This window comes from Danio rerio, chromosome 8 (assembly GCF_052040795.2).
Source record: "Danio rerio strain M-AB ecotype USA chromosome 8, GRCz13ab, whole genome shotgun sequence".
NCBI lineage: Eukaryota > Metazoa > Chordata > Actinopteri > Cypriniformes > Danionidae > Danio > Danio rerio.
Window position 1 is genome coordinate 13,040,002 of NC_141028.1, and position 12,499 is coordinate 13,052,500.

A 12,499-nucleotide genomic window follows, 5' to 3' on the forward strand; every position below is an offset into this window, starting at 1 on the left:
ATGTACCAATTGAGAAGGGGCATTGTAAAAATAAGGAGAACCTCCAATTTGATTAAAAATAAAGTTGGGAAATTTATTCCACACTGAATCAGGTTTTTTAAGAAATCTCTTTGGCCAGCTTATTTTTAATGTATCATTAAAGAAAGTGAAGTCGACAACCCCTAAACCACCGTCGCTAATCTTGTTTCTTAGAATATATTTTTAATCTTATGTGGTTTGTTTTTCCCAGGAAAATTCTTTGGTTTTCTCATTTTTACATTAATGAGAGAAAAATAATAATGCCTAAACCTTATTTTGGATGACGTGTCTTTTTTCAAATGTTATAAAAAATGTGACAACAGACATGTCAGACGATTGTTATTATTCTTTATATACTTTCCCAAGATGTTAAATTTTCTGGACAAATTTTTCTGAAAGTCTTCACTGGAAGAGAGCATGGTTATTACCTGAAAAGTTCAGCATATCCAACAAAATCGAGAGATACATTTTAAGATTTTGCATGATGTATATCCTACAGATTGTGAATTATTTTGATATATCTAACATATAAATGAAGAAACTTTATTCCACTTATTCTATAGTTGCACTCACATTAAACTTCTTTGGAACAACATTATTTTTTATTTTTATCATCCTTGTTTAAATATGATTTAAATTTGTCTATAAAATATATATTTGTATTTCTCTGGTAATGATCATGCAGCGACCTTCTTGCTGTGAGGTGATCGTGCTAACCACTGAGCCACCGTGACACCCTTCTTAAAGCTTATGATAATATTTTTTCTGAAAGATTGAGGCTTTGCAAAGTTTTTTTTTCTCTCTTTCCTAACTTTTGTTGTTTTATTTTCTCTTTAATGCAGTGTTGTTATTTTTCTTGTATTACATTTTTTTTTTTAAAGAGAGGAAGCAAACAGTTAGATTTTAATTAAAGGTTAACAAAAAAAACTTTGGTTTTCTCGCCATCATCTTTTCCTAAACATGTTTGTGTTTCTGCTGTTATACACAAAACAGAATATTCTGAAGGCTTTTGTAACGTTGCGATGAAAAAAACACACTTTAGCAAGTCAAGAAAGCTCAAAATTGACAGATGCTTCATATGAATGCTCTACTGAAAGAATTTTATATTTTTGTGGTAACTGCTAAACTGCTTTTGAATTATGATAAAAAAAGTGCAACAATGTGTTGTTCAAGAGTTCACACTCTGCTGAAGATTGATTAAAAAGCTTGTTTAGCATGCTGTCCCGGGACAGAGCCCTGAGCTCATAAGATCCCTAAGCCCGGGGCTCCCTCCCGTTTGCAAGCCGAGAGGGGAGTTTAAGTTCAGGTAAATCTCGAGAACTCTCCTGCTGTAGATAATGAACAGACAGTGATACTTATCTCTTATAAGAAGATAACTACTTATTAGGAGCATGTCTATGGTGCCAATTTGGATTAGTCAATTAACTTAAGTTGCATGTTTTTGGATTGTGGGAGAAAACTGGGGAAACCCACGTGAGCACAGGGAGAACGTGTAAACTCCACACAGAAACGTCGGCTGGCTTGGTAAGGACTAGAACCACTGACGTTCTTGCTGTGAGGCAACAGTGCTAACCACTGAGCCAGCCATCTAGGAAAGGAGGAGGGGTGGAAGGGGGGATTCTTCAAAACAAAGATGGCTGCATGTTATATGGAACTTAGGGTATTTATAGTGGTGAATCGTCTGATTGGTGAATCATAAATTGAATAATGCATAACCAGATGCAAGCAATCATAAGCACATAATGCTCTTGAAATTAGTTTATAAATAAACTTCACAAATATAAAAAAAAATGAATGTTTTATTTTTATCAATGTAATTTTAGTGCACTGATGAAATATTTATAGCCACTAAGAAATATTCATAGCAATAACTATAATCACTAAAAACATTACCAAACATGTTTGGTGTACATAAACTGCAGCAAAAATAAGACTTTAGGTAGCAGAGTGGCTGAAACATCCAACCCAATGCGTTATGGTCAAGTGTAAATGTACTTAATAATCACAACCAATCAAATAAAACAGTAATGGAATATTGTACAACTAAGAAATCACTATTTTTGTTACAAGTATTAGAACAATTATTACAGTCACAAGCTAACAACATTATGAAATAACATATATACATGTAAAATATATTTATAAAGCACTTACACAACATATCTGTGTATATTTCATAGAAATTTAAACAGCTAGCTTAAATACTATTTAAATTACTCATATAAAATTAAAGTCTGAGCTAAAATAAGCCTTATATTCTCTTATACACTTGTATAAATAAAATACATAAATACATGCATGGCGACGCAGTGGCGCAGTAGGTAGTGCTCTCGCCTCACAACAATAAGGTCGCTGGTTCGATCCTCGGCTCAGTTGGCGTTTCTGTGGGGAGTTTGCATGTTCTCCTTGCGTTCAAGTGGGTTTCCTCCGGGTGCTCCGGTTTCTCCCACAGTACAAAGACATGCGGTACAGGTGAATTGGATAGGCTAAATTGTCCGTAGTGTACAAATGTGTGTGTGGATGTTAATTATTCATTAATTTTCCATCGGTTTAGTCCCTTATTTATCAGGGGTCGCCACAGTGGAATGAACCACCAACTATTCTGGCATATGTTTTACGCAGCGGATACCCCAGGCGCAACCCGGTACTGGGAAACACCCATACACTCACATATACACACACTCATACAATTCGGCCAGCTTAGTTCACCCAATTCACCTATAGCGCATGTCTTTCTTTGGACTGTGGGGGGAAAATGGAGCACCCGGAAAAAACCCATAACAACACAGGGAGAACATGCAAACTCCACACAGAAATGCCAATTGGCCTAGCTGGGACTCGAACCAGCAACCTTCTTGCTGTGAGGAGACAGTGCTAACCACAGAGTGTTACCTACTATTTCAATTATTCATCTAAAATTAATTTGAAGTCTGAGTTTAATTAAGATTATACAAATATAGTGAATTATATAGTGAATTTAAAAATATAATAGCATATAATATGTATATATATATATATATAAATAAATATATATATATATATATATATATATATATATATATATATATATATATATATATATATATATATATATATATATATATGAAATAGCAATCCATCAAATGATTAAATTTAATCGTACAGCTAATATTATGAATATTATGGTTACAAAAACAGCAAGACAACATGTCTGTTACCTTGTTTTGACTCAGTTATAAGTGTCGGCAGCCAAAATGCCATGTAAGACAGAAAACACCATTCATACTTGTTAAAGTGCTTTTTTTTTTGCCCAAGTCAAATTATTTTAGGAATCTTGGCAGTAAACTGCATTCATACCACCGTCTGTTGGTTCCCTGCACTAACAGTGCAAAAAAATATCAGCAAATACGTGACAAATACTGAGCACAGCTGTTACTGTCTCTGTATCTCCTTTATCCTGGAAACCAATGATCCAAATCCCTTATTCTTAAGCAGAGTCAGTGTGTTGTGCGCCACAGATGACCGAAGCAGAACATCGTCAGGACTGGAGGAGCTCCATAGGAGGAGCCGGTAAATAAGAGAGGAACCAGATGATTCGGTTTGGGAGTCCCAGTTGAGTGAAAACCCCCAGCGCTCTTTTCCCGAGGGCATTTCTGAGAGAAATCCTGCATAACTGCTGCAGACTGAGCGGCGTGGCTGAACACAACAAACAACAAGGTGTTACTGGGATGGTGGAAATCGTTTTCTGAAAAGCTGATAAAATAAAAAGCTAATTGTATTATTTTAGATTCACAGATTTTGTAATCAGGGTTATTATAATCACTAAAACCAACAGATTTATTTTTTGTTTAAAGCAACATTTACATCTGTACATCTTTGTTATGCATATAGAGATATAACCTGCTTTTAGGCCTGTCACAATAATCAATATATCGACTTATTGCACAACGCATGGAAATGACCTCTATAATAATGCATATTAATAATAAACGAAAGGCTGAAGCATTTTATTTGTATGCTGTAGTTTTTTTAATGTAACTAATAACTACTATTTGTTCTGTAGGTTATGGATAAAATATGGTAATTCCTACTACCCAATTGTAATATTTTAATAAAATTAATTTGATTTTTGGAAATCACCAAGCGACCCACACTCATTTTCCTGCGATCACTGTACTATATAACTGCAGGTTAACTATGTTTATATATAATATTTTTAATTGTTAAAAACGAGTTGTTACAAGTTAATTAGCTAAAGACCCCAAGACTTAGCTTACATTCAAATGGCCTTGATATCTTTTATTGAGATCTGAAATGTTGGTGAGGAGGAGGAGCCTGTTAGATTGTATTAACTCTCCATGAACCCTTTTCTAGATTTTTCTGAATGAAACGCCTACTTTACTACATTTCTACAAAAAATAACAATCGCAGCTTCCAGTTCATGGGGACTTTAAAGTTATTAGTAACTACTAAAGCTATGGTAATGAATAACCTTCACTTTTCTGAATTTGATTGTAATGCAATAATGTTCACTTTTTGCAAAGCTGCTTTGAAACAATAACTATTGTGAAAAGCGCTACACAAATCAACTTGAATTGAACTAAATTGAATTGTTATTTTCCAAATAATAACCATCCGATCATATTTGTTACTTTAAATAATTAATTATTCATCAAAGGCAGCAACACCAAAGCTCCAAAAAGGCAAATTTGTTAAGTTAAAAAGGCTGACACAAAGCCAAAGTGTAACATTTCCAGCCACACAGCTCTTCATCAGATGAGGGCCGTGTGGCTTGAACGTTACACGCTTAAAATTGGTCAAATGTAATTAATAAAAAAAGAAATATGATTAAAAACAAAATAATTCTAAAACATTTACCTAAAATTAAAAACTAGAAAACAATTGAATCTATTACCGTACGTTCACACCGAAAGCAGCGAGAGCGTCCAAGGTCGCTCTGGCCGCCCTGGCGACAACGCTGTCTGCCTTCAGCTCTGGCGGCGAGAGCGTCAAAACTCGCTACTCGTACTTAAAGGAGCCGTTGCAGCATTATCAGTTACATTCCTGCATAAGACATGTTTTTAGCGTGAAAATGTTGCGCACTTCTTATCAAATTCATACAACAATGGAAGATCAAGTTGCATGTGGTGTGGCTTTGCTCTATTTATCCAATATGTGTTCATATGTCTGAAATATCCTGAAGCAGCTATACTGTTTTGTACAGTCACATCGCGTGAGATTCCCGCTTTTTAAAGATAAATTTATATAACATTAATGAACATCAGTAACTCGCCAGTAACTTATTTAATGTATGTTCCTGTAAGAAAACATTGTAAATAATTGGAAATCCGGCGACCGCAATAATCAAACCCTTGGGAACAACTGTGGTCGGAACCAAAGTTCACAGGTCTGTGTTCTCTGAACTGCTATCAAGCGGTGGACATCTTTATTCTGATTGCTTGCCGCCGAACCGCGTCATAGCTCATTACCATAAAGTTGACTTCATTTCAACTCTCCTCGACGCTCACGCCGGCGAAGACGCGCCGCGCTGCTCCTCGCCGCTTATCGTCGCCTATCGCCGCCGGCTCTCATTGAAAATGAATGACTTCCGGCTACTTTGACGCTCTCGCCGTTTTCGGTGTGAACGTACGGTTATTAACAAGTACCTCAGTGATACTAAACTGAATTAATAATGCTTTTCATCACTTTTTAAATGATCACTTTCAAATAAAACCAGACAGTTTTGCTCCTGTGCCTTGAAAAAGCTTTGGCTTCTCTTCACTTGAGGAGTTTAGTTTTAATAAATGTTCTGGTTAAACAAGATCTGAATGTTGATTGTAGTTCTGAAGTATCTTTTAGAGTGAATAACGAACACATATGCCCACATACGGAACAGTGAACATAAATATAATGAACTTACATTCGTAAAACTCTAAGCAGAGGGCGGACGCTGAACTGGATCTGGTGTACTGAATTGGCTTTTTTCCAAGGTTGTCTCTGGCAAAGATATTTCCCCCAAATTCAACCAAAAGCTCAATTAGTTCCAGATTTTTGACTTTAGCAGCATGATGAAGTGCCGTCTCATGAAGCTTAGCAGCATTCACATTTGCACCTAAAATCCAAAAAGAAGTCAATTAAACCAAAGAAATGGAGAATGTGCAATACTGAAAGAACAAAACATCTGGTTCACGTTCATTTTAAAGGGGTCCTATTGTGCTCTTTACACTTAAAAAAAGATCTGAAAAAGTACAAAACACATAGTCGCTCCAAAATTAATTGATCTCTATATCAGTAAAACTCCATCTGAACTACTCATTTTAATATTGTTTTTAAAAATGGCAGTTTCTTTTTTTTTATTCTTCTGCTTGTGTATGCACGAGTGACGCTTCTCTGTAAACCAATAGCGTTCAGCTGTGCATCTAGCTTCGCCTTTTGGTACCCTTTTGCCATCCTACAGTAGGTACCCTTTGCGATTCCTGGCTTAAGGTTCTATGCCAGTCCTCCCCTTCTCTCTGCTCCCAATGCTTTCCTGTCTGTCCTCCACTATCCTATCCCAATAAAAGTTGAAAAACCCCTGAAAATAATTATTAAAAAACAAAAACAACTGTGCAGATTCACCTGCATTCAACAGGACCTTGACGCAGTCGAGATGCTGTCGTGCACACGCTACATGCAGAGGAGTGCCAAAGTGACAGTCATGAGCTTCCATCAGCGCTCCTTCATCAATCATGAGCTGAACACATTTAGAGTTACCTAGCAGATGAGCAGAATCAAAGAAAAGACAAAAGAAACAATTCATTAAGTTCACTGGCTCGATCTGAAACTGCTCTTATACCCTTAAAAAAGACGTTAGCAGTGGTATCCAAGTGCCAAGTGACAAGACGTTTGTCTAAGCAAAGTCAGACCTTACTGTCCTAATTAAATAATTAAAAACAAGACATGATCATATTCCATTTTGGTAAAATAAGTGTAATCTAGAGGCCTTTGCCCTTCATATAAGCCACTTCTGATCCCAAATGATCAACTAGAAGTCAAGTTATTATTTATTGCTCCTAAAACTTGGATAGGCGACAAGAATTTGTCAGGTAGTGTATAATATCTGGAGTGATTACACAAACCTTCTGTGCACTGAACTGTGGCTCACTTTGAATGAGTTATTTTAAAATGTAAATTATTTTAAAAAACTGTATAATTGTTATCATAAGTAGATCTTAAAAACATTTAGATTTTTAGAGTATTATTGTTGTTTATGTCCTTTTATTGTTATAAACCTATGCTTTGTAGAAAAGTGTTATCATTTATAAACTGTTTGTAAATGTGTATCTCTTTTTGTCATGAAATAGCCATTGAAGCTGATATGGCAATGAACTCTAAACTCCCTCTCTCTTGTTCCTGTTCCTCTGTTTCTGTTCCTCTTGGTCAACTATAATTCCAATTGATATGCCTATATAAGGGACATATAGGGTCCATTTTCAAAAATATAATAGATCATGATAATGAACATGCACAGTATTGATTTCTTGGGCACTTTAAAATACCATCAATAATTATTTATTTAAAGTTTCAAATTGCTATGTAATAATATTCATATTGTAATTGCAGTGGTGATCATAACAGAATCAAACGCTTGGACACTTGTTTTTTTAATAGTTAAAACATGAATATTTTCACGTTAATCTGGCCTACCACATGCTGAAATATTGATAGAAAATTCTGTGATTATGTATTTGGTTATTGTATGTTAACACTGTGCAATAAGGCTTCAATAGTTGACATTCTTTATTTATTTATTTTTTATAATAATTTTTTCAGGGTTTTCACCTTTATTGTATGGGACAGTAGAGAGTATTGACAGGAAAGCATGGGGAGCAGAGAGAGGGGAAGGATCGACATAGTACCGCGAGGCGGGTATCGAACTCGGGTCGCCGTGAGCACTGAAGTGCATGTGTCGACGCACTAACCATTACACCACTGGCGCCGATGACATAGTTTATTTTAACCAAACTGTAAATTATTTATCTTAGGTGAAGTAAATTTCTTAGTTAATCACTAATAATGACTTTAACTATTACAAGTTATAATTGTTTTATTAAATCTTTATGATCTTTTTTTGCAATTTAATTAGCTTGCAACTTGTTTACTTTAAGCATGAATATACAATAAAGCACTGCACTAAAGTATTTTTTGTTATTACACCTAAAGTAAAAGTAACTTTTTTTACATGTCAATATTAATAATAATGCATTATAATAATGCAGTAATGTGAATCGCAACAAGAAAATTTGATAGTCATAAGCCTAATCCAAACTCAACATTGTACATTTTGCGATGTGACTACTAAGGCCCCGTTTACACTAATGCATTTTAGTTTGAAAACGCATAAGTTTTGCTACGGTTACGCCAACCGTCCACACTACGCCGGAGTTCTCGAGCGCCGAAAACAGAGCGTTTCGAAAACGCTGGAGAGGCCGTTTTCATTCTGAAACGCTGCTGCTCCGTCTCAGTGTGGATGATGGAAAACGGAGACATCTGAAAACGGAGGCGGGGCTGCAGACGTTCGCCTCTCTGATTGGGGCTTTTCCTGAATATTAAGTAGCCTAACACGCACAGTTCAGTCCTGCATTCTCTCCGTGTAAGTTCAGACTTCGCAAGTTTGATCAAGGCTGCAGTCTCTTCTTCTCAGTTTGATATGGAAAAGCAGACTATACTAAGGACACGGGTAAATCTTCAAAGGGAACAGTGTACTTTATAACTTCATTCACATCACCCTGGTTTCGTTGTTTTACTTTCTCAACAATAAAATGTAAACATGATTTAAGGAACTGCCTATTTTCATTTTAATATTAGCAACTTAGACAGCAGACATGTTGAGGCGTCATGCTGCATGAGCGTCATCTTCACTGTGTGGATATTTATAACAAAACGGAGCCGATAACAACTGCCTCCTTTCAATTTCAGTGAAAATACGAAACACCCTCTCTTTTGCTGAATATCAGTTTTAATAATCGATAATGGCCATTATAAAAGTATAACATACAATAAGTTTATATATTATAGGAAATAAAGGCAAGCGATCAGTCAATATACAGAATGTACTGGTTAAATTAATCATTAACTTATCTTTGCGCTCAGCCAAAACACGTTACCTGAGAACAAGTAATAGATTCCAATGCCCAAAGTCAGGGAATATGTCGTTAGATAAAGACAACAAGATGAATGAAATATCCCGTTTAATAAATATAGTGAGATTAGATCCAGCGGGAGATGCTTGATGAGCAGTCCGACTAGCAGAGCTCTCATCTGGGTATATGGGCTGCAGCGCTTGCCCGAGAGTGTGAGTGTGGTCACGTGATGTGCGTTTTCAGCGTTTTGGTGTGGACGGAGAGCAGTTCAGAAACGCTGGGTAAAACACGAGTGTGGACGCGGATCGTTTTCATTTTAAAACGCCGTTTTAAAACTAAAACGCACTAGTGTAAACGGGGCCTAAGTATGCGCTCATTGCAATATCGATGCATACGAGGCATCAGGACACTTACCGCCCATGCAGGCCTCATGCAGTGGTGAGAAGGTAAAGAGAGGAGGATTTACTGTGGCTCCATGCTCTAACAGCAGCTTTACACACTCCAGACTTCCAGCAGCACAGGCATCACACAGCGGAGTGCTGCCGTCAATGTTACGAGCATCAACCTGTTAACAAAGACACAAACAAGTTAGGCTAGGTTAGGGCTAGGCTAGGCTAGGTTAGCTCTGGTCAGGTCAGGTTTGGTCTGGGTAGGGTAGGGTTGGGTTTCGGTTAAGTTAACTTTATTTATAAAGCATGTTCAAAACAGCTGGGGGCTGACCAAAGTGCTGTACAAAAAAGCTAATGATAACAATATAAGATCCAGAAATAGAAAGGGCAACAAACTGCTAAATACAGCACGGGCAGACAATTTAAAACTTAAGAAGTCAACAGATTAAACACTAATTAAAAGCTATGGAAAACTAATACATTTTAAAAAGAGATAAAAAAACTGGCAAAGATTTTACGCATTACTGGCAGACCATTCCACAATCGAGGACCCATCACTGAAAAGTCCCTTCTACCTTTTAGCCTAAATGTAAGACCTTTCAAAAAGTTAAGATGACAAAGATCTGATAGGTAAGAGCCAGATTGTGTAAACATGAATAAAAGAATTTTGAACTTGATCCTAGTATGCACTGGTAACCAATGGAGGGAAAGTAGAATAAGACCCTAATTCTACCCCTTAGCCTTTCCCCTTAGGCCCCGTTTACACTAGTGCGTTTTAGTTTTAAAACGGCGTTGTAGAATGAAAACGATCCGCATCCACACTCGCGTTTTACCCAGCGTTTCTGAACAGCTCTCCGTCCACACCAAAACGCTGAAAACGCACATCACGTGACCACACTCACACTCTCGGGCAAGCGCTCCAGCATTTCTACCCAGATGAGAGCTCTGCTTGTCGGACTGCTCATCACGCATCTCCCGCTGGATCTAATCTCACTATATTTGCTAAACGTGATATTTCATTCATGTTGTTGTCTTTATCTAACGACATAGGCCAATTCCCTGACTTTGGTCATTGGAATCTATTAAGTTACTTGTTCACGGGTAACATGTTTTGGTTAAGCGCAAAGATAAGTTAATGATTAATCCAGGTACATTGACTGATTGCTCGCCTTTATTTCCTACAATGTATAAACTTATTGTATGTTATACTTTTATAATTATCGATTATTAAAACTGATATTCAGCAAAAGAGAGGGTGCGTTTCGTATTTTCACTGAAATTGAAAGGAGGCAGTTGTTATAGGCTCCGTTTTGTTATAAATATCCACACAGTGAAGATGACGCTCATATATGCAGCACGACGCCTCAACATTTCTGCTGTCTGTTAAGTTGCTAATATTAAAAAGAAAATAGGCAGTTCCTTAAATCATGTTTACATTTTATTGTTGAGAAAGTGAAACAACGTAGCCAAGGTGATGTAAATGAAGTTATAAAGTACACTGTTCCCTTTGAAGATTTACCCGTGTCCTCGGTATGTTTTCCATATCAAACTGAGAAGGGGGAGACTGCAGCCTTGATCAAACTTGCGAAGTCTTAACTTACAAGAAGAGGATGCGAGACTGAACTGTGTGTGGGCTACTTAATATTGAGGAAAAGCCCCAATCAGATAGGCGAACGTTTGCAGCCCCGCCTCCGTTTTCAGATGTCTCCGTCTTTCCCCATCCACACTGAGACGGAGCAGCAGCGTTTTAGAATGAAAACGGCCTCTCCAGCGTTTTCAAAAAGCTGCGTTTTCGGCGCTCGAGAACTCCGGCGTAGTGTGGACGGATGGCGTAACTGTAGCAAAGCTTATGCGTTTTCAAACTAAAACGCACTAGTGTAAACGGGGCCTTAGCCCCTGTCCCATTTTTAGTTAGCTTGAAGGAGTAGGGCTAAGGGGGAGGGTAAATAGGGTAAATACCCCTTCGAACAAAGATTTTTCCGGACCACACTCGAAAACGTGGGGTAAGAAAATTTCCCAGAATACACCATCTACAACGCCAGCATAGCTGCACTCGGGAGTAAGGAGATGCACAAATTAGCATTTTTGTCATTATTGTGAATTTTTACAATAAACAAACCGCGTTACTTAACCGCGTTCGTGTTTTACCGTCATGCTTTTCAAAAAATGCTAAAATGAAAACCACTAAATTTCACTAACTATAATCCGTAATACCTTCTGTAGAGCAGTCCTACAACATTCTGACACTCGATGACACTCGATTACCCTGTCAGAAAAGTCTAGTGGCTGGGAATAACCTTTTTACAGTGTCTGCTATAATGTTAATGTTGTTTTTGTGTGTTTACATAGATGAATATGGCCACGGTGTAAATGCACAGCACAGTTACTTATTGCCACATTATTGTCCCATTATATCGTTATGACAACATAATACATGCCTTCAGTGATTTCCTCAAGATAAAAAACAAAAAATAATGAAACTGGAATCACTACAGCAGACACGATCGTCTGATCTCATATGAAGCAAGAGATCATGATGACATAAAATGACATGTACAGGTGCTGTAGGGCTCTCCCATTTCTTAGGGGTAAATTTTAAAGCCCTTTACCTTCACACTAGTTTTTAAGGGCTAAATGTGGGACAAAATGAATCTCTGTTAAAAAGTTTCAACCAGTGCATGCTCTATAGCATGCTTGGATGTTGGTGTATAAGCAACTTGTTTTTTTTTTTAATGTTTCCTGAATCGTGGTCTGACCAGTAGCTTATGATGTGGAGGGACATTTTCTGCTAGAGATACTGTTGCCCTAAAAAAACAAAATAAAATAGTTGTAAAAAACACGTAAAAAAGTACATATAGCATAGGAATTCTATGAGAAGATTTTTGCAGTTTTAAAACGGCTTGAAACCATTTATCATCGCATGCCTAACAGAGATGCTGCTTACATGAGCTCCAGCATCCAGAAGCAGCTTCACACACTGCGTATGGCCCT

The 12,499-nt window shown here is 37.1% G+C and overlaps 2 protein-coding genes across 3 annotated transcripts in view; both read right to left on the bottom strand.

The window, feature by feature from the left end:
- Window positions 1-12,499, bottom strand: part of nr1h5 (nuclear receptor subfamily 1, group H, member 5) — a 612,581-nt gene that overhangs the window by 243,853 nt on the left and 356,229 nt on the right. The gene's annotated exons all lie outside the window — the stretch shown is intronic.
- asb13b (ankyrin repeat and SOCS box containing 13b) overlaps window positions 1,800-12,499 on the bottom strand; it is a 12,911-nt gene continuing 2,211 nt past the window's right edge. The window contains exons 2-6 of one of the 2 annotated variants that reach the window (XM_087264425.1): window positions 12,453-12,499; window positions 9,534-9,684; window positions 6,616-6,750; window positions 5,918-6,109; window positions 1,800-3,693 (exon numbers count right to left, since the gene is read on the bottom strand). The exon at window positions 12,453-12,499 is cut by the window's right edge and continues 153 nt beyond it. In XM_087264425.1, coding sequence (XP_087120551.1) covers window positions 3,536-3,693; window positions 5,918-6,109; window positions 6,616-6,750; window positions 9,534-9,684; window positions 12,453-12,499 — 683 coding nt within the window. In that variant the 3' untranslated portion in view covers window positions 1,800-3,535. The remainder of the gene's footprint in view (window positions 3,694-5,917; window positions 6,110-6,615; window positions 6,751-9,533; window positions 9,685-12,452) is intronic. The other variant, XM_087264426.1, reaches the window with a different exon arrangement.